Source organism: Pseudopodoces humilis, chromosome 9, assembly GCF_049639895.1.
Source record: "Pseudopodoces humilis isolate 2021_Gansu_Grassland_sample_001 chromosome 9, ASM4963989v1, whole genome shotgun sequence".
In the NCBI taxonomy this organism is placed as follows: domain Eukaryota; kingdom Metazoa; phylum Chordata; class Aves; order Passeriformes; family Paridae; genus Pseudopodoces; species Pseudopodoces humilis.
In genome coordinates, this window is record NC_142208.1 from 15,019,870 (window position 1) to 15,039,512 (window position 19,643).

The window sequence follows — 19,643 nt, forward strand, 5'->3', positions numbered from 1 at the left end:
CCAATGTATCTATAGATTTCCTTGTTGCCCTCAATGTCCCCAGGTAGATTTAACTTTATCAGAGCTTTGGCTTTCTTAACCTGAACCCTACCAACTCAGACCATATCTGTTTGCCTCCAAGGCTACCTTACCCTCTGTAAAAATTTTAAAGATGCATTACTTAACTAAAATCTGTTTTCAGCCACCAGTCTTCAGCAGATGGTTTTCCATAATCACTAATGGCCTATAAATATAGCTTTGTCCAACGAATACCTACTATAATTCTTATCATATTTAGCCTTGCCTTTTCACTGCTTTCAATGCTATCTGGAATAAAGATGTTCTTCAGTTAAAACAGCCTTAGCTTCTGTGTCTTAAGTGACATGTCGGCTTTCTTTTGCAATTCTGATAAATGTACAGTGTCTTAAAGCCATATAAAAGTGATTCCAAGAAATCCCAAGAGGCTGATTTTCTTGGAATAATCTTAAGTCAACTAAGCTTGATTCAAAATCCATCTTCATTCCTCCCTCATCTAAATCTCAGCTTGACAGAATGCTCCTTATTAGTTATTTAGGAGAGGCCAAACTCAAGTCTTGGGGTCAGCAACATAATCAATCATCAAGAAAAGAACAGAAAATAAGCAGTAGCAGCAGTCAGGCTCCCTCACAAATTTACAGCTACCACAGACACTTTAAATTCACTCTTAAAGGAAAAAAAAGAGTAAGAAAAATAAAAGAAAAAGCACGTCATTCAACCTTTCATTTGGACACAGTGCATCTGTAAACTCCACCACAGAACAATGAGGAGACTGACGCAGTGTTCTGTACTGGGGTACACAAGTCAGTCAGTCGAAAGTAGAAAACTCCACAACACAGAATGATTCCACATGGGCCACCACATTTAACAAATGAAACAGAGTTTCACAGAGATCCTTAAATCTTAAGTGTTGCTTGAGCATACACCTCTCCAATAAAGCCTATTAAAAAACCAGACTGTTCCTCTCCACTCTTGGTCTCGCATTTTCACCTTCCACTGTTTGCCACAGCCCCAGCAGTAATCTCAATCCTGTTTACAGACCACAGCAAAGCATGACTGTGAAAACTCTTAAAAAGCGTGTTTATTCCTAGATTGTGTTTGTGTTATATTTCAATATTTGTTAGGGCAAAATGTAAAACATCTTAACACCAGATTTTGGAAAAGAACTGTGCAAGAGGTGCTTACTGAATGTGTTCATAATTCCACAGACAATCTAGTTTTTCAAATGCTATTTCTACTTCATATTAATTTTTGATTAAAATACTTAGACATTAAAAATATTCCCTCTGATTTTCTTCAAGCAGGTTTTCAAAAATATTACTTTCTCGCCAACAAATAATTTCTCATAAAGAGATTAAGACTGTCACTGTTATATAAACACATACCACACAAGTAGATCAAATCACTTACGGCCTCCTGCAGCTCAGGCCTAGCCCTAAACTGCAGGCAGGTATCAGACAGTGGTTCCCAGCACTTCCATACGTGTACCAGAACCTAAATGCCACACATGAACACACTTCCTCTGATCTCCCCTAACACCATTTGTTTCATTACCTCATCCACCTTTACATTTTTTTAAAGTAGTTTTGTTTTTCAAAAGTCAATTCATGAATTATTAAAAGAACCTAAGTTTTCTCAGTTCAGGATCTATGTCTTGATTCCATCTGAAAAGTTTAAAATCAGTTTAAAACACTCCCTCTTTAACATGCTACTTAAAGAGAAGTCTACACAGCTACTTACCACCAAGTAAGGCTACACAAAATAAACCGTGTGAATTCATCATAATGAAGAAGAGAAACACATTTTCATTACTTCTGCTCTCTTTTGCCCTCACAGCACTTTCCTGTTAATAGTTTGCCATTGTTTCCATTTTCAAGTATGCTTTAAAGAAGAAATAAAACCATTTCCATACTGTAATGGCTTTTGCTCATTTACCTCATTCCATCTTCCTAACAAAAAATGAAAACACTTCAATCAAGTCTTTCACCTTTTCTGAGGCTCTTCCCTTACTGATATACCACTTTTCCAGAGGCCCTGTAAAAACCTGAGGCAGCATTTTTACTCTATTCCACCACTTACTATCAACACATTTATTGTATTTAAAAAGTTATTCATCTTCCAAACAGTGTTGACATTTTCCCAAATGCTAGTATCCTACCAGCAATATGTTGCCCTAAATGAGAAGCCACATGTTAGTCCATTACTACTTTTAAGTTTTGTTCAGTAAGATTTTTTTGGTTGGCTGCACAAACATGGTGCTTCACAAAAAAAACCACTGCTTTTCAGGTTTCCACAAAGGAGCAGCCTAATTTGCTGTTAAAGCAGAAAGCCTGGAAACACTACAGTGAGAACCACAGATAAGCGAGTTATAAAATATATCTCCTGGCACAGCAACATTTCAAAATCTTGATACATTAAAGCACCACAAAGCCACTTTGGAAGATGAAACTAGAAGAAGAGATCATTGTCCAAACTTCAACTAGCCATGGAAAGCGCAACCCTGACTTCTTCTGAAGATATTACAAAAACCCAAGACACAGTAATGCATACAAGTTAGAAAACTAAGCCCAAATTTGTCTAAAAGGAATTGTTACTTTCAATCAAAAATAACCTTTTGTCTGTATCAGAAGACAGAGCTTTTCAAGCACAGGAGCCACAAGGAAGTTGGAAATAACTAGCTGATCCTAGAAGAGTAAATGCTGTTTGAATTGAGCATGTTAAAAAATAAGGGTTTTATTTTTGAGCTATATGCTCATCTTCAAGCTTAGCAGAAACTGATTTTACAGGCTAGACCAGCTCTTTAACAAACTTGATTGAAGAGCAAAACTGCACTAACCACCAGAAGAAAACCTCATCCTTTTCAGTCTCCTTAAACTGTGCCGGAATACTAAACTAACCTAGGTTTCATGGAATGCATTTTTTTCAGCTTCTTTCTAAACTATCTCAAAACTGCTGGCTGTAAGAAATAAACACACTGGCCCCATTCTCATCAGTACAGGTTTATGCTACCTGTAGACACTTGTGGGACACAAAGCTCCTCTGCCTGCAGCAGGTCTCTGGGCTCAATGCACAATGCTTACCACTTCTGCATGACTGGGCACTAAGCAGTGAACAACTTCCACATTTCCAGAGAGGTGTAGATCTTCTGAAACAAGTGCAAACTGGAAGGAATTCAAGAATGCACTTTACAAAGCTATGCATCTTATTTTTTTTGCCTATTCAGTGCCCCATCACCATCCCTCACTTCTCAAGGAAAGCACATACAGGATCATGTATAACAAACATTTTTGAGGATATCTGTGCTTACTCCCCACACACTTTCAGCCCAGAATATTTCACTGATTCAGCTTTTGCGCTCAAAAGCCCCTAAATGGTTACATGTGAACATGCAATTGTAGGTATTTGCAGTCAAGAGGACAGGATTAGAATTGAGAGCAAAGAAACAAGCTTTAGTTCCATAACTTCAGTCAAGTACTTCAAAGCTGTAAAGAGCAAATAAACACTATTAAGAAGTAAAGTAGGCTAATGAGTGTTGCCACTAACTGAGCAAAAGCGTGGATCTCTCTCAGTTACCAATTTTAAAATATCACTAATGGTACTGACCTCCTTTATCAATGGCTCTGATACTTAGTCATGAATAACATTTAGGAGGAAAGAAATAACTTTTCATTAACACTTTTCCCTTACTTGTAGAGCAAATTTTTTTGTTCCTCTCATCCTTTGGAATTCCCTGGTGCTATACCTTAGCTGTTACTGCTGCTGCCCTGCTGCTTCTGCAAATCAGGACTTGAAGATTTACTCACCTGTTTGAATGGAACAAGAAACAAAAACCAACACTTGACCAAGAAACGGATATCAGATATGGGGAAATGAGCAAACAAGGACATTTAACAGAGACAATTTTCCTACACCAGAATAAACTCAGGTAATATAAATTATATTTGTTTCTGTCAGACTTGAATTGCCTTTCCCTATTATGGTTTTCTCACAAAAAAAATCCGAGTTACACATCCTAAAGGAGAATCAGGGGTTAAGTCAAGCTGAGGGAAAAAAAAATCCAGCCTCTTCACTGTTGCATGCAATAAGTGATAGGAGAGTTTAAAAAGTTAGCACTGACTTTCCCACACAGACAAATGAACCAAAAAGCCCCAAAAACCCACAAAACAAAGAATGTATTTAGCCCAAATAGAATCCCAGCATCCTTAAAACATATTTCATCTCTTGAGCAAGAATAATAATTTCACAATGAACAGATAAACTAAAAAACAAAGATTTCTGAAGGGGAGGAAGAAACTGCTACAATCAGTTGGACCAGAAACGGCCTCAAGACAAATAACAAAAGGCTACCAAGGACTTTGCTCCTCAGCATTAAGCCCAGTTGTTACTGTAATGCAAATGAACTGTCAGCATCCTAGCCAGCACAGTTGGAAAGGTTTATCCTAACAGTCACATGCATTTCTTTTCTTCCAGCTGCTGGCTAGGCCTCCAGCACGGAATTTGCAATCCAGTACGAAGAAATGTGAGACTGTGACAAGATGAGCTTTGTGAAGAAGTATGAATCAAAAGATGACTTTAAACTTACAGAAAACAAATATGAAATACTGCTGTATTTCATTCTAGTAATAATGAAGTCTGTGTTAGATATGCCAAATAAAGAAATACTAATATGTTCTGGCACTGCAGTCTGATGAATAGAAATAGAAAACATATGAAGATTCCAGGCTTTGAAAGAGCTCAAATCAGGAAAGCAAAGAAAAATGTCTTGCATAGAGAAGCTCCTAAAGTTTACAGAAGAAATGGGTCTGCACAGAGAGAAGCTACAAGACTATAGCTTCAGTGCTTGCACTGTCCATACCACAGCAGCAATACAGGCTGAGCTGAGGACATAAAAAGGCTCACCCAAATGCAAGCACATGTAATCTTTGGGACAGGGATGATAGCTGTGTATCACCACAAAAGGACTTGAAATGACATAAACCCACACTGGGCTCTTACACAATAAAGCCTGCTTTCTGGTTGACTGCTGGATCAACTTCAGCTGGAGTCTGCTTGCCCAAAAACTTCATTTACAGCAAATACAAAAGATGGATGCAGAAGTCAATTATTCTCTCACAGATAAAACCCTGTAATCACAACCCAGTAAATCCCACAGAATACAAGAACAACAAGTAAATGAAAACAAAACAAACAGCCCAAACCCAAAAAGTTTGGTGGGAGCTTTCAGTCCTGTAAAAGGCAGGAAGGTATGAATATACTAAGCAAATTAAGACCCTTATTCATTTTCAGGAAATGCTTTTTACCTAAGCTACACTCCAAGTGAAAAGCAGATTCCTTATCCCTATGTGATAAATCAACCAACTGTTACAAAATAGTATTTAATAAAGCATACTTAGTGTAAACAAAGTGCAGACTTCATGTAATTTTGTCATTTTGTCTTCAGTATGACATGCTTCAAGAAAATAAAACAGGTTAAACTGATTGTCTTGGAGTGAATTAAGCAAAATGAAGCAGTTTCAAGTCTTCAGTTTTACACATCAATAGCTTAACCATTTAATAAAGTATTTATAACTAATTTTTTTTCAATTTCTAAACAGCCCAACAAGTTTCTATCAACCAAAATCTCTAACTTCCCCAAAATTAATGAAAAAAAATTAATTCTTACCGGGCTTTAAAAACACAGATACAGAACATATCTTTTGATTTTAAGAACGATATGTCTATTTAAAAGATGAATGACATACAGAAAACTAGAAATTAAATTATTGCCGAAGGCAATCAGAGTAGCTAGGTCAGGCATTTTACAGCACACCTTGTTCTCACAAGAGTTAATTTCCTCTTTTAAAAACTCTTCTTTCCTAAAGGCGAGACTACAGATTCCTATAGAGACAGACCAATAGACCTCTATACTGGTGTCTACAGAGTAAGAAATACTGCTATTAACTGGTTTAGATATAAAATACAGGTAAGTTTAAATGTAGCTAGGAAAATGTTGAAATGAAAAAACAAAAACCACCAAAAATCAGTGGTCAGAAGACAAATGCCTATTTTTCCTTTAGCAAAATGAAAGAATTTATTTTCCCTTGCTAGATACAGCATGACCATATAAGACGCATCTGTGAAGATTAAATTAATTCAAGACAAAAGAACACATCACAATCAGAACTAACAAATGCATTTCACTTACCAAAAAAAAAAGAAGCAAATTTTTTACCACAAACTACATTTTCAGCAGACTGCTGACAAAGCAGAAGTCGTGTAGTGGCTTAAAGGCTGTGTTCTTTCCAGCCTATCAAGTGTCTAGATATATACAAAATAATGTGAGCAGCCAACTGCTCGCACACAGTTCTAAAAATCTTCCCTTCTGTGGTTTGTAACTATCATTTTCTGAAAATTACTTGCTCAGTTACATTTTTATTATTATAGTCTAAACACTGTTCTGGTTACTGTTATAAAAAAAGACAAGTACCAGTGACTGCTTCACAGATTTCAAAATAGAGCAGTTTACAAGCATTACGCACATAACAAATGAAGACTTAACATTCAGAGCATAAAATTTATCTTGCTATGACTTTATGAGAACATGACAGTCTAGATAATGTCACTACCAAAGAATGCTTAAAACTCTGATAAACTTGGTCTGTTCAAGTTTAGAATAATAACTGGGGGGTTTTATATCGTATCTTCTCAGACCAGTTAGAGCAATTTATACTCAGGAGACCACAAGTGAACAGAAAGAGTAAAGCACAAAGAAGATGGGAGTTAGTCACAAGGCAGAAACACATTAAATTCCAAGAAAAAGAGTAAATAATTAATTCTGAAGAGTTTTCCTGTACAAAGACAGATTTTGGGGTTGCTAATTCAAATGAAGCTATGCCCCATTTCATGGCATTCAGCCTCCCTCCTAAAAAAAGATACAAATACAATGTATGAAAACTAGCCTTGAAAGTTTTCCTTTCCTTTCTACATCTAGGCAAAGAGCCACAAGCAGTTCCCTCACTACCTTTGAGGTAGTTTGCACCTTACAGTACAGAGCCAGACTTTCTCAGTCATCTCTTGGTTCTTCATTCTGTTGGCAAATGAAAGAGTCTGATTCCCAGTTAGTTAAGGGAACCTCTGTCCCAAAAACAAAGGGAAAGCACTGTGGAAAAGTACTGAAGGACTGCCTGTGTGCTCATGAAGTGGGTGGTGTGGTAGCCACAGCAGAAGCCAAAGGTGTCTCTGGCCTGTGCCCAGTTTGTACAGGTGCAGCCCATACCTGTGGTCTGAACATGTCTGCAAAGGGGGAGGACCTAAGAACAGTACCAGGTAAGCTCCAAGCAACTTATGACATAAAACCTAATAATTCAGACAACCCCATGTGCTTCCAAATGTTTCCAGAAGGACAAGAAGGCCAGAACACCCTACTGATTTTCCCAAACTGAGCAGAACAAGGCACAGTAGTAGAGCACACATCCAGAGACACAGCACACTCATGCCCAGACCTGCTATGGAATCCACGGGTTTCGTGGCTGTGCCATCAGTTTTGTATTTAAAACCGTTGCAAACTCAACCAGAGTAACATTTGTTGAGAGTGCTTTTCTTTGAGAGAGAGACATCACAGAGTAACAAACAAAGGAAAAGCCTGGAAGCACTTACCAGCGCCCACTTAAAAGTTCCTCATCTCCTTTTGCAAAAAGAAACGATTCTAATCCTAAAACAGCATAAATTTCTACCTAAGTAAGCTTAACGTTCTCTCCACAGACCCAGAAAAATATGTGGTACTTCTCACAGCCTTTGCTAAAAGGTTGCAGAAGGCGCACAGTAGAACAGCTGCTGTGTTCCACTCCAGCGACAGCTACATTTCAGTGGTGGATTAAGTGGTCCAGAACCATTTTTTACCTAACTCACAGGGGTATAGTGAAGGCTGTTTATAAACCCATGCAATGATGGGACATACTAAGTATCTTTATACTCTAGCACAGTCATGCTGGGTACAACACTGCAAGACACAGAACTTGAAAACTCTATAGTTACAAATTATTATCTTTGTCCTGGTGCTACACTGCAATGTATAATTATTTGCATTTTAATGCTCTTGCATACACCTTCAGGACAGGAATCCTATTATCTGAACTATCTCTACCATCAGGTAATTCTACAGTGCTTTATAAAACATAATAGTGAAAAGCAACCACATACAATATACACTAACTCCTTATCATCCTCCCTCTAAATTACAGTAGAAAGATGGATTCAGTAGTAATGAGGACACTCAACTGAGAAGTTTCCTAAGATAATTTTGTTTGGAGTTCCATTGTACATTAAAGGTTTGGGGAATAACAAATGTATATTTAAAGAAGTGTGCCTGAAGCTTTCTAAGAGGTCAGACAGCTCAGCAAAATAAAGCAGCAAGTATATATACAAAAACTAACACCTACATCCTTTCTGGAAACAACTTTAACTAAGAAAGTGATGAACACAAAAAACAAAATACTTTTCTTCCATGGGGCAATTCTTCAAGTAAAGCTTTTTTTTTTTTTGAGGGGGGTGGCTAAAAGATACAAGCTAGAAATATTAGAATAGAGAAAATGCCTCAGACTAACACCTTCTTAGCTATAATCACAAATAATTGCCTCTTCTTATACTAATGAGCAAGGCAAAATGGAAAGTAATTTAGACAATTCATTCAGGGTAATAGCTTTGTGAGCTAATATTACTGCCGAGAGATCCATTCCCAATTTCCTCGAGTACAATAACAGAGCAGCACTAAGTTTTTCACTTCAGGGAGCTTTTCTATCCTATGTAAATATAAACAGAAATCCCATTATCTATTGATAAAAACAACAAAGTGAGTTAAATAAAGTTTCATATGTTACACTTTCATATAACAGCCATCAGCTCCTTGGATCACATGTGTAAATAAAACACTTCACTTACTGAAATCAATGAGAAACCTTCCAAATCCTTGCCTTTGGTATTGGGGCATGATCATTATGCAGGAGACATTGTACTTCTGCTGGCAAAGCTTTTCCTGTGGGAAGGAGAAACAGATCAAGTATGTCAAAGCACTGCTGAAGTGGGCAATTGCCTGCACCTGCTACTGTCCTTGTAAAATATCCCAATAAGGTGAACAGATGCATGAGTTCAGCACCAAAGTCAAATAATGCCATGTTAATGTCTAGTTTTAAGAAAGAAGTATCAAGCATACCCTTCAGAATATTTTTTTTTTTAATTAGTTAACCACTTGGCATCTTAAAAATTAAATACGTTGTCTGAACAGCACAATAAAGTTTAAATGCAGCAAAGGAGGAAGACAGTAAGAAGAGAGAAATATTTTCATGCTTCACTGACCATTCTCTCAAGGATATGAAAGTGGAATACAATATCCATACACATGGTAGGTTCCCCCCCCTTTTTTTTTTGTCTTCTCTCTGAATATGTGGTCAGGGTGCAGGGGGGGAACTCCATATGTGCAGAACTAAGAAGTTATACTTGAAGCATAGTAAGTTTTTCAAAGCTAGATGCTTATCACCAGAGCACAAATCAAGGCAGAATGCTCAGAAACAAAAGCTTTCAGACAGAATGAAGTTATATACAGGCACTGGAGACAAATACTATACTCATTGTTTAAGACAACAGGAGCTAAGATTAGGAAGCTGTTCTAACACTATAGGAGTTTATAGGTTCTTTCCAGTTTATTGTTAAGAAGGAAGATCTTTGTTACCTTTAAAAGACTACATCCCAAAAATCAGCCAATAGGCAGTTTTGAGGGAGACCAAAGCAACCAGAAATATCAGGTCAGTATAGCTGACAAGAAGCTGTGGTAGGCACACGTATAGTTTAAGATGCCAGCTATCATTTCAGCCTACACAGAAGATGACACCAGACCAGTGATGGCATGACAGGATCACATGCCACTACATTCATTCCCAAATACTCCATCAGATACCCAGCTGTATTTCATAAGGTTTCTTAGCTTCTACAACATAGTTAAATATTAACTCTGTACATGCTTCCAAACTCTCAAGACGACTGCTAGTAACAAGTCCACATCCTGGCAAAATGTTTGTAACCAGGTAAGGAAAGCCAGAGCATTTCTGCCTGCAAGAGCGCACACACATATGTTCTTTCAAAAAAAAGGAGAGGGGGAGACATACAGATGACATGCAATAATGTGAGATGAAGATTTTTCCCTATGTTTCAGAGGTGATAATATTTGTGTTCATCGGATCACACTGTGATCAACACAGACCAGCTGAAAGCAACAGGGGTGAAGTGAAGAAGGAAATGTATCCATTGTTTGAGGAACAGAGTGCTAATGACATCCAAGGGTATCCTTGTACTTACATGGAAGTGCCTGAGAACGGTCACAAAGGAATTAGAGCTGCTTCCCCCAAAAGAGGCAGCAGGACTGAATTGCCCAACTCGAGGGCACCTACACCAATGCACACAGCATGGTCAACAAACAGGAGTAAATGGAAGCTATTGTGTAGCAGGAAAACTATGACATAGCTGCCATCATAGAGCCATGGTGGGATCACTCACACAACTGAAGTGCTGAAATAGATGGCTATAAACCCTTCAGGAGGGATAGGTGAGGAAGAAGAGGCAGTGAGGTAACCTTATTTGTTAAGGACTGTCTTAAACTTGATCACAGGGATGAAAGAGTTGAGTGTTTCTGAGCAAGAATCAGAAGGAAGGGCAACAGGGCAGATATCCTAGTGGGAGTCTGTTATAGACCACTCAACCACGATGAAGAGGCAGACAAATTATTCTATAAGCAGCTGGGGTTAGTATTGTGATCGCTAGCCCTTGTTCTTGAGGGGGACTTCAATTTACTAGATGTCTGCTGGAAATACAGCACAGCAGAGAGGAAGCAGACTAAGAGGTTCCTGGAGTGTGTGGAATAAAACTTCCTGATACAGCTGGTGAGTGAGCCAAGGGAAGGTACACAGCTGGACCTGCTGCTTGTGAACAGAGGAGTGGGGGTGATGCGATGACTTGAGGTCATCTTGGGCACAGTGATCATGAAATGCTAGCTTCTGTTTCTTGAAGAAACAATGAGGGGGGGTCAGCAGAACTGCTACCTTGGACTCCCACAGGGCAGACTTTGGCCTGTTTAGGAAGCTAGTTGAGAAAGTCCCTTAGGATGCAGTTCTGCAAGGCAAAGGAACACGAAGGCTAGACGTGCTTAAAGAAGGAAATTTTAAAAGATCCCGGAGCAGGCCATCCCTATGTGCTTCCAGATGAGCATGTAGAGACAGAGTTGAACTGACTGGATGAACAGAGAGCTTTGTCTCAAGCTCAGGGAAAAGGAGGGTTTATCACCTTTGGAAGAAGAGGCAGGCAACAGGAGGACTTGAAGGGTATTATGAGTTTTTGCAGGGAGAGTATTAGAAGGGCCAAAGCACACCTAGAATGCAAACTGGCCACTGGCACACAAAGCATGAAAAAACTGCTGTTATTCTGTACCACCTACATAATCACTGGGGGTGGAATTAAAGAATTCTCCACTTCCAAGAAGGGGGCACGGTTTTGGGTGGAGGTAAAAGAGCATGTGGAGGTTCCACAGACATTTTTTTCTTTTTCCAGAGAAATGTGTGGCAAGCAGTGCAATGCTTCTGGTCCTGACTGGAGGGCTGTCCACCATTTATTTTTTTTTTTCACTCTCTCAGGCTTGGGGGGAAAAAACACATGGGGGGAGCAATAGGTCAACTCTGATGCAGTGAGCATTTTGCATGCAATCACCCTCTTTTGTACACTGTTCTTATTAGTACTGTTGCTGTCAGTATTAATTTTTTTATCTCACTGCTATTTCCAGTAAATTGTTATCCCCATCCCATAACTTCAGCGTTTTGCCTCTGTCACCAGAGGGAGTGGGGTGAAAGGAGTGGCTGCATGGGGCTTAATTTCCAGCTGGGCTTAAACAATGAGGAAAAGGCTGAGGTACTTCATGCCTTCTTTGCCTCAGTCTTTAACAGCAAGACCAGCTGTACTCAGGGTACCCAACCCCTGAGCTGGAAGACAGAAACAGGGAGCAGGATGAAGCTCTTTCGATCACAAGAAAATGCTTAATGACCTGTCATGCCACTTAAAACACCTACAAGTCCACAGAGCCCAAGAGAACTGTTGAAAGAGTTCACTGAGCCACTCTCCACCATTTACCAGCAGTCCTGGTTAACCATAAAGGTCCCACTTGACTGGAGGTTAGCAACTGTAAAACAAATAAAAAGCAGCATTTGGGGAACTACAGGTCTGTTAGCCTGACCTCTTGTGCCAGGGGAAGGTCATAGGGCGGATCATTTTGACTGCCATCACATGGCGCATACAGATCTACCAGGGAATCAGGTCCAGCCAGCTTGGCTTTATGAAAGGCAGGTGCTGATTAACCTGATCTCCTTCTATGATGGGGTGACCCACTTAGAGGGAGAGGGAAGGGCTGAGGATACATTCTGTTTGGGCTGAGGATATGTTCTATTTCTCTTATCCCCAGTAAGTAGTGACAGGTTGAGAGGAAATGGCCTCGAGTTGCACCAAGGGAGGTTCAGACTGGGTGTTAGGAAAAGTTCTGTCACTGAGAGGGTTATGAAGCATTGGAACAAGCTGCTCATGGTAGTAAAATCACCATCTCTGGAAAAGTTCAAAATACTGCTAAATGTGGCACCTGGGAACATGGCTTAGCAGCAACCATGGCAGTGCTGGTTAACAGCTGGACTCAATGATCTCAAAGGTATTTTTCAACATTAACCATTCTATAAGGAATGGTTAAGGATAAGGAACAAAAATCAAGAGACTCACCTTAAGCTGCAACACCTTAAATAAATGGAGAAAATACTTGTCTAGATAAAAGTTGACATGTTTGTCACAAGAAGTTCTGACTGACATTAATGACAGTGTAAACTGTGCCTACATGTCTCATTTTAATTCCAGCAAGGCACACCTCTTGGAAGGATGTGGCCAGACATCCAAGAGATTACTGTACAATATCCAGGTACTCTGAGAAGACTTTTGGCGTTTTCCTAACTACTGTTTTCCCACAAATCACTTATTCAAAAAAGAAAATATATAGTCAGTAGTAGGTAGTAATACTAGGATCATGAATTAGTGAATTTCTGAGTAACCTGTACTTATCCAACACATCCCTTAGGGGCAAATTATGGACAATAATGGAAGCTTTTCCTGTTTCAGTCACATCTAACTATAGTTCACCATTTTTCTTGGTCATCTTTGTCAAGATAGTCCACTTAAGTATTATTTTTTTTTCAATAGCAACCATCTATTACTTGAAAACCGGCCACAACTGAGACATCCACTCTAAACAAGGCAGCCACCATGAAGTTAGGCTTGCTCCCATTCTTACATGGGAGCAGCAAGTAACTGCATTAGATCAGACTGCACACAAGAGAGCAACATCACTGGCCATTTACATCTAAATAGCCAGCTGGAACTGCCAGCAGTCAAGCCATGAAAACACATCAACATTCCAAGTACCTGCAACTTTTACAAGTTAGACTTGGCATACCAATGCAAAAATGTTGGGGAAGGAGAAAGATTTCAATATTCAACTGAAAACACAACAAATTCTGGAAACAAAACAAATGAAGAAACAAAATCCCCAAACAAGAAAAAACCTACCCCCATCCATGTGGCTGAATGAATTCTGAATTTGCATCAGTGAGGCAAGAAAGTACAACGTATTTGAGACACTGCACATAATATTCAAGATTTACAGAGAGGCTTTCAAGCTCATGGGTTTTTTTCCCCAACTCCTGATTTTTCTTTGCTGTTGGCAGAAGTATTAAGGAGAGCAGGACATTATAAATATTAAATAAAACCACTTCTAAAATTTTTACCTTAGAGAAATATCCAACTAAATGGCAGCCTTTCTCATCATTTTTTGTAAGGACATAGAAGAGGAATGGTTCAACATCATAATACAAGGTTTTGTGGTCCAGAAAGAGCTTAGCTAACAAACAAAGATTCTGACAATAAATTTTGCTCACATTTCCATCAACCTAGAAAAGCAAAACAGATGCAGTTATTTCCATGACACCAACAAGTTACAACAAAACAACTTATTGAATCAACCTAGAAGGAAATGTGAACTGTATGGTGTTACAAGAAAGAAACAAACAAACCACATCATGGTTCAGAAGAGAAATTCCCCAATTTCTTCTTAAATAAGAGATCTCCAGTTAGAGCTAATTACCTTGCATTTTCAAAGTAACCTCTGAGTATCTGGATTTACCAAATAAAGTAACGTAACCTTTTAATTGTTCAAGACAGACTTACCTCTTCCACTTTATTTCTGGAATGAAAACAAGTATGACTGGCAAATAACAAAAATACACTAGTTAAAACTGCATTAAATTGTGGTTTGGTAGAAGGCAGTGGAGTACAACAACTTTACAAAAAAATCCCTAACAAAGTGCATTATGTTGACTCCTTAAGGTGTAAAGCAAATAAATGAGTAGCAAATTGCATATCAATCACATCAATGTTTCGGATAAATTAGACAAGACAAAATTTCCATGCCAGGCTAAAACTCTATTGAGTGAGAGAGGTAAATTTTCTGGCTAAATACTACAATTAGTCTAGGTATATTATGAGTGTAAAGAGTCAAGCTGTGATTCAGACAGCTACAGAAAAGCCAGCCACAAATGTAGATTTCCTAGATCAATTGGGTACTTCCTGAAAGGCTCGGGTCAAAGGCAACACATTTTTGAAATAATCTTAATAGAAAGGTTTGCTTGTACTGATTTTTTAATGACAGTAGCTGTACTTCATTCAGACATGGACAAATGATAGGAACTCTGCAGAAAAATAAATAATTTTCTATTCTAACTTGTTTTGAGTAAGAATCTTAGTTACAAATCTAAGCAAAACCTATCCTTTTGGATATATTTAGGGATTTCAAGGGAACATCAGTAGTACAGCTGCATTAAATGGATTGAAGAAAAAACATTCATTGGATAGCTACTGCTACTAAAGGCATCAGGATAAAGTTGCATAAAGCTCTTAAGAGCCTGTCGAATACAGCAAGCTGTCTTACAGCACACTCCATTGTCCAGATGCTTTTTATTACTTCTCACACTTATTAACAAGTGTGCAAATTAAATGTGAACATTAAGTAAGCAGAAATCACCACTGGGTAAGCTGTAAACCTGAAAATGCAAATTGTATGAGCTGTCTTTTTCAGTAAGAACATTTGTACAGAAATGTAAAGAACTTCTTAAATTTCAGGCAAACACAGCTTGTTCATCAGTTTTAAATGTGAGAAGTGGAGAAAAAAGAGGGACAGCAAGCTCAAAAGGAAGCATCTGTCAAAAGTTGCTTGGCTACAGCATAGTAGTAAGCTATGTCAAAGTCTGCTCTCAAATCTGTCAAAGTCATGCTCTGGGCAGACGTACATAAATCACAAAATGCCAAACTTTTTTCCAGTTCTCTCAAAAACACAAAGCATGAAGGAAACCACAAACTCTTCGTTCTGCCTATAAGAGAATGGTTGCACAGAATCCTTGAAAGGGTCTATGAAGAAGGACATCAACTAATGACTAAGTTTCCAGCAATCAGTGACAAGTGACGTTAACCATTGGAATAAAAAGACCCAAACCGATTACATTTCTTTCAGAAAGCTTAACACAAGTGCTTACTGAAGCACACAAAATAGACAATGGGAATAAAAGTAGTGGAGAAGAGTTGAGACATTGCTTTCACAATACTTTGTTTTCCATGTGCTACATGCAACAATCCCCCACCCCCCCCATCCCTCAGTATTTCTCTGTATTTTATTTTTTTAAGAATTTTTCATTTACATGTTAGCACTAGTTAAGAAAAATAAATGAGAAAGCACAATTTGCCTATTGTATGCTCCACAGTTCTTAACATCTGCTAACAGAGAAAATCAAGTTATTTTAAACAGACTAGGGCAATTTCATTCTTGATAGGAAAAGAGGTAAGTCTATTTACAAACAAGTCTTTTGCTGGCAGATCTTCAATATTTGTAAAATTTGCTCAAGTCAGGAAGGAAACAATCTTGATGCAAATAATTACTTTTTAATAGCACAAACACAACCAAATACAAAGATTTTGTTCTAACTTAAAAAAGAACTTCAAGACTGCATCAACCATTGTTTGAACAGATAATAGCAATGACTGAGCACAAAACACATATATACAATTTGAAAATACAAGTTTGAAGAAGAAACTGACATCTGCAGTTAAAGAGAAATTATCAACACATGATAAAAGAAATTCTAGTAATCCCACCAGTCTTTTCTGTTATTACTACCTCTAAGAATGCTTGAAAATCTGGAACATGAAAATTAAGGCATGGTTTTAATAACTCCAGGTATGCTATTAGAAACGCAGAATTCTCTTGTCCAGGACATCCATAAAACCTCACACTTAAAAGTAGTCATCTCCCAAAAGAATAACATAGATCGATAAATCCTTAGCTGAGGTTGTGGAACTTTTTATATTCCAGGGCAAGTGTCTCAAATATCCAAAATGAAGGCAAAAGCACTCAGGAGCTATATCTGTGATTTTAGAACACACAAGAAGCTGCTTTATTTGCTTTTATACTTTGGAAGCACCTACATTATGATTAGTCTTCTCCCCACACCCAAGGCACTCAAGCAGCCAGAAATGAATGGGTGTCAAGGGGTACTTTGACTGAGAAGGGGAAGGCAATCCAAGATGAGAAGTGCAAAGGAAGCCATAAGATTCATGCTTAAGTCAAGTATCTTAAAGAACTTGGCTAAGGCATGAAGTGCAAGTAAAGTACAAATCATGAAAGAACATGGCAGGGTAGAACAGAACTGGGAAGATGGATTTATTTTTGCAGTTTAAGCAGAATCTCAACTTGTTTTTGCAGTGTAAGAAGAATCTCCAAGGATATATTTATGTGTGTTAAAGTTTTCACTAGTTCTGCAGCTGGTCAGTAACATCTACAAACTGGTTATTTTCCAAAAGCTTATACTTCTGATACACCTACCTCAAATACTGAAAGGTCATTTCTTCTGTAGATTTCATTGGCTGGAGGATGAAACCAGCCACATTTCTCTGAGTGCCTTAACAAAATGTTTTTACTTTTCATGTATTTAAGACAGAACTCACACAGGTAAAGCTTTGGCAATCTGTAGGAAAATTAAGAAGATATTTTACACAAAAAGTCTGGTACATTCTGTAAACAAAGCTACCACAAATGAAAAACCCTTTCCATTCAAATTATAAGGTACCATACATAAATACTGCTAAAGCATAACTAAATCAATAACTACAACATTAGAGTGAATGATTAAACATTCACACGCTAGTCATCAGAAAAGGAAAATAAGAAACTATCAGCTTCAACCAATCAATTGATCAATCAGTCAACCTAATTCAACAGAGTTGTGCTGTGGTCAGTTTGTGGTCCAGCCTCTGGCAGATCTCAGTTACTTCCCCCTTCCCACACTCCACCTTAGCTTTTTTTGTGGTCTCCATCGAAGTTAGCACACTGGAGTAATATTTCAAATTTCATCTTTCTTGTTCCTAATAAATGTAAAGGAAGCACCAAGTAGGATGCAGGGGATCTCCTTCCCTTGAATTTTCTTTACTTTGCATCTGGGGAAGGCTCAGAGGTCACTTTTCTTCCCACTGTCTTAAAAATACTAGACCAAGACAGCAAACTCTAGTAGGATTATACCCCCTCACCTCCACCTAAACTATCACTTTACTACAGAAGCCAACCCAAAGAGTTCACATACAGGCAAAACACCTCCCTTACACACATCTCCACAGCACAGACAACACAGGGAAGTGCACTTCTCTGGGGAGGATCCAGACTACACACAAGTAACCCACATGCCCTGTGCTCTACATACCATCATAAACCACTCCCTTTGGTAATTGTTATGGCTACTCACCTTCATTTTTAAATTACTGAAGCAGTGGAAGACTGCTCTAGAAATTAATTAGTTAGCAAAGTTTTAGAGCAGAGGAAAATCTCTATCTGCTCTGAAGTTACTAGCACATCCTGGGATTACAGCCATGGTTTGTACTATTCCAGTATCCTAAGGAAGTTCATCAACAACATAAAAAGTAGTTTGAACACTTTGTGCAATGATGTAATCCCACTGCACTCAGCTGAGAGCCACAGTGCCTCCTACAATGCCATCCCACTCTAGTCTCATACTAATAATTAGTCATCATTATGCTTCTTTCTGGGATTAATTTACTTGATGGAATAAGTAACTCACCCTTTCACAATATGATATAAATTGAGGGAATAAAAAGCACAACTGAAAAATTAACACTACAAAAGCAGTGGTAATAATAGGACATGGAAACTCTCTCCACACTTTTTTAGCCCTTGATTTATATATGATGGATACATGACATATCCCTCATTCCCACCACACAAACAAAAGGCAGTTTAGAGTAACACTATGCAACAGATCACATTGCATGCTAAAGTAGTAGAGCTTGATAAAAATACAGTTCTGAATATCTTCCAGTATACCATAGAGACAACTGATTAATAAAACATTTATTTTCAGCACACACAAAACTCAGCAGAGATCTACTGAGCACATGTACTAGTCCATGCTGTCTGCCTGACTGCAAGGTGCACCCTTGCAAAGATTTTTTATTTTTTAGCATGACATCTCCCCATGTCCTTAGAAAAAGCAGGTTAACAAACACTGGACCACAACCAAGAGTAATTTGTCTAAAGGGCCAGAAGTTGGACATACCTCATTGCAATCATGTAAAAAAAAACCCAAAAAAAAACCCAAAATCCCAAAAAACAACAACAACAAAAAAACCCAGACAAAACCAAACAAATAAATGAAAACAAAACCAACAAAACAAAACCACAAAAGTAAACCTCCAGCAAAATCACACCAATACACACTGAGCATTGACATTTATACAGGACTAGGAAAATGACTTTTTATTGCATCTTTGATTTAGGACTAGCTAAAAAGAATGACAAATCCTTGTTCTCAGTTATAATTACAAAGCATATTTACTTTTAAAGGCTTTAAATTATAAACAGTTACAAAAGAGTAAAAAATAAGTTGTAATGTTCACATCAGAAAAATGCCAACCATGTATGGCAATCTTGACAACTTGCTACCTTGCATATTCCTGTGGGTAAGGTGAAGAGTACCAGGTCTGGATCTCATATTTTCCAAACTCAATCACTGAAGGGTATCGCCCACTTGTTTCACCAGTGTTTTTACACCCAATTTTCTGTCAGGTGCAATAAAAAAAAGAAAAAAGTATTAGTTATAGAAAAGCAGAAGAAACTTTAGCTCTGTATAACCAGCTTCACCCACTGGAAGCACAAGAAACCTGAAGTATAGAAATCAGTTGCTTAAGCTCTTTAAACTCTGACAGAGGACAGTTTGCAAACAAAATACAAACAGTGAAAGCCCAGCCAAAGAAGAGGCACAACACCCTCAAGTTCTATTCTCCTACAGCACCTAGTGTCCCTATAATTCTGGTGCAAACTCAAAGCTGTCCCTTTGCCAAAACAATGAGAAAAAAGGTATCAGCACCCTTCAAGGATAACTGGAATTTACCTCAAAGAGCAACCTTTTGTTTACCTCCCCAAAGAGTCAAGGATATGCTAACATATTGATTTCAGCTATAATACTGCA

At 38.2% G+C, this 19,643-nt stretch overlaps 1 protein-coding gene across 7 annotated transcripts in view; it reads right to left on the reverse strand.

Moving 5' to 3' along the window:
• Positions 1-19,643, reverse strand: part of KAT6B (lysine acetyltransferase 6B) — a 121,979-nt gene that overhangs the window by 21,832 nt on the left and 80,504 nt on the right. For all 7 annotated transcript variants that reach the window (XM_088059314.1, XM_088059316.1, XM_005520515.3 and 4 more), the window contains 4 exons: positions 19,118-19,233; positions 16,991-17,132; positions 13,848-14,009; positions 8,932-9,025 (listed from right to left, as the gene is read on the reverse strand). In XM_088059314.1, the coding sequence (XP_087915440.1) occupies positions 8,932-9,025; positions 13,848-14,009; positions 16,991-17,132; positions 19,118-19,233 (514 nt within the window). The remainder of the gene's footprint in view (positions 1-8,931; positions 9,026-13,847; positions 14,010-16,990; positions 17,133-19,117; positions 19,234-19,643) is intronic.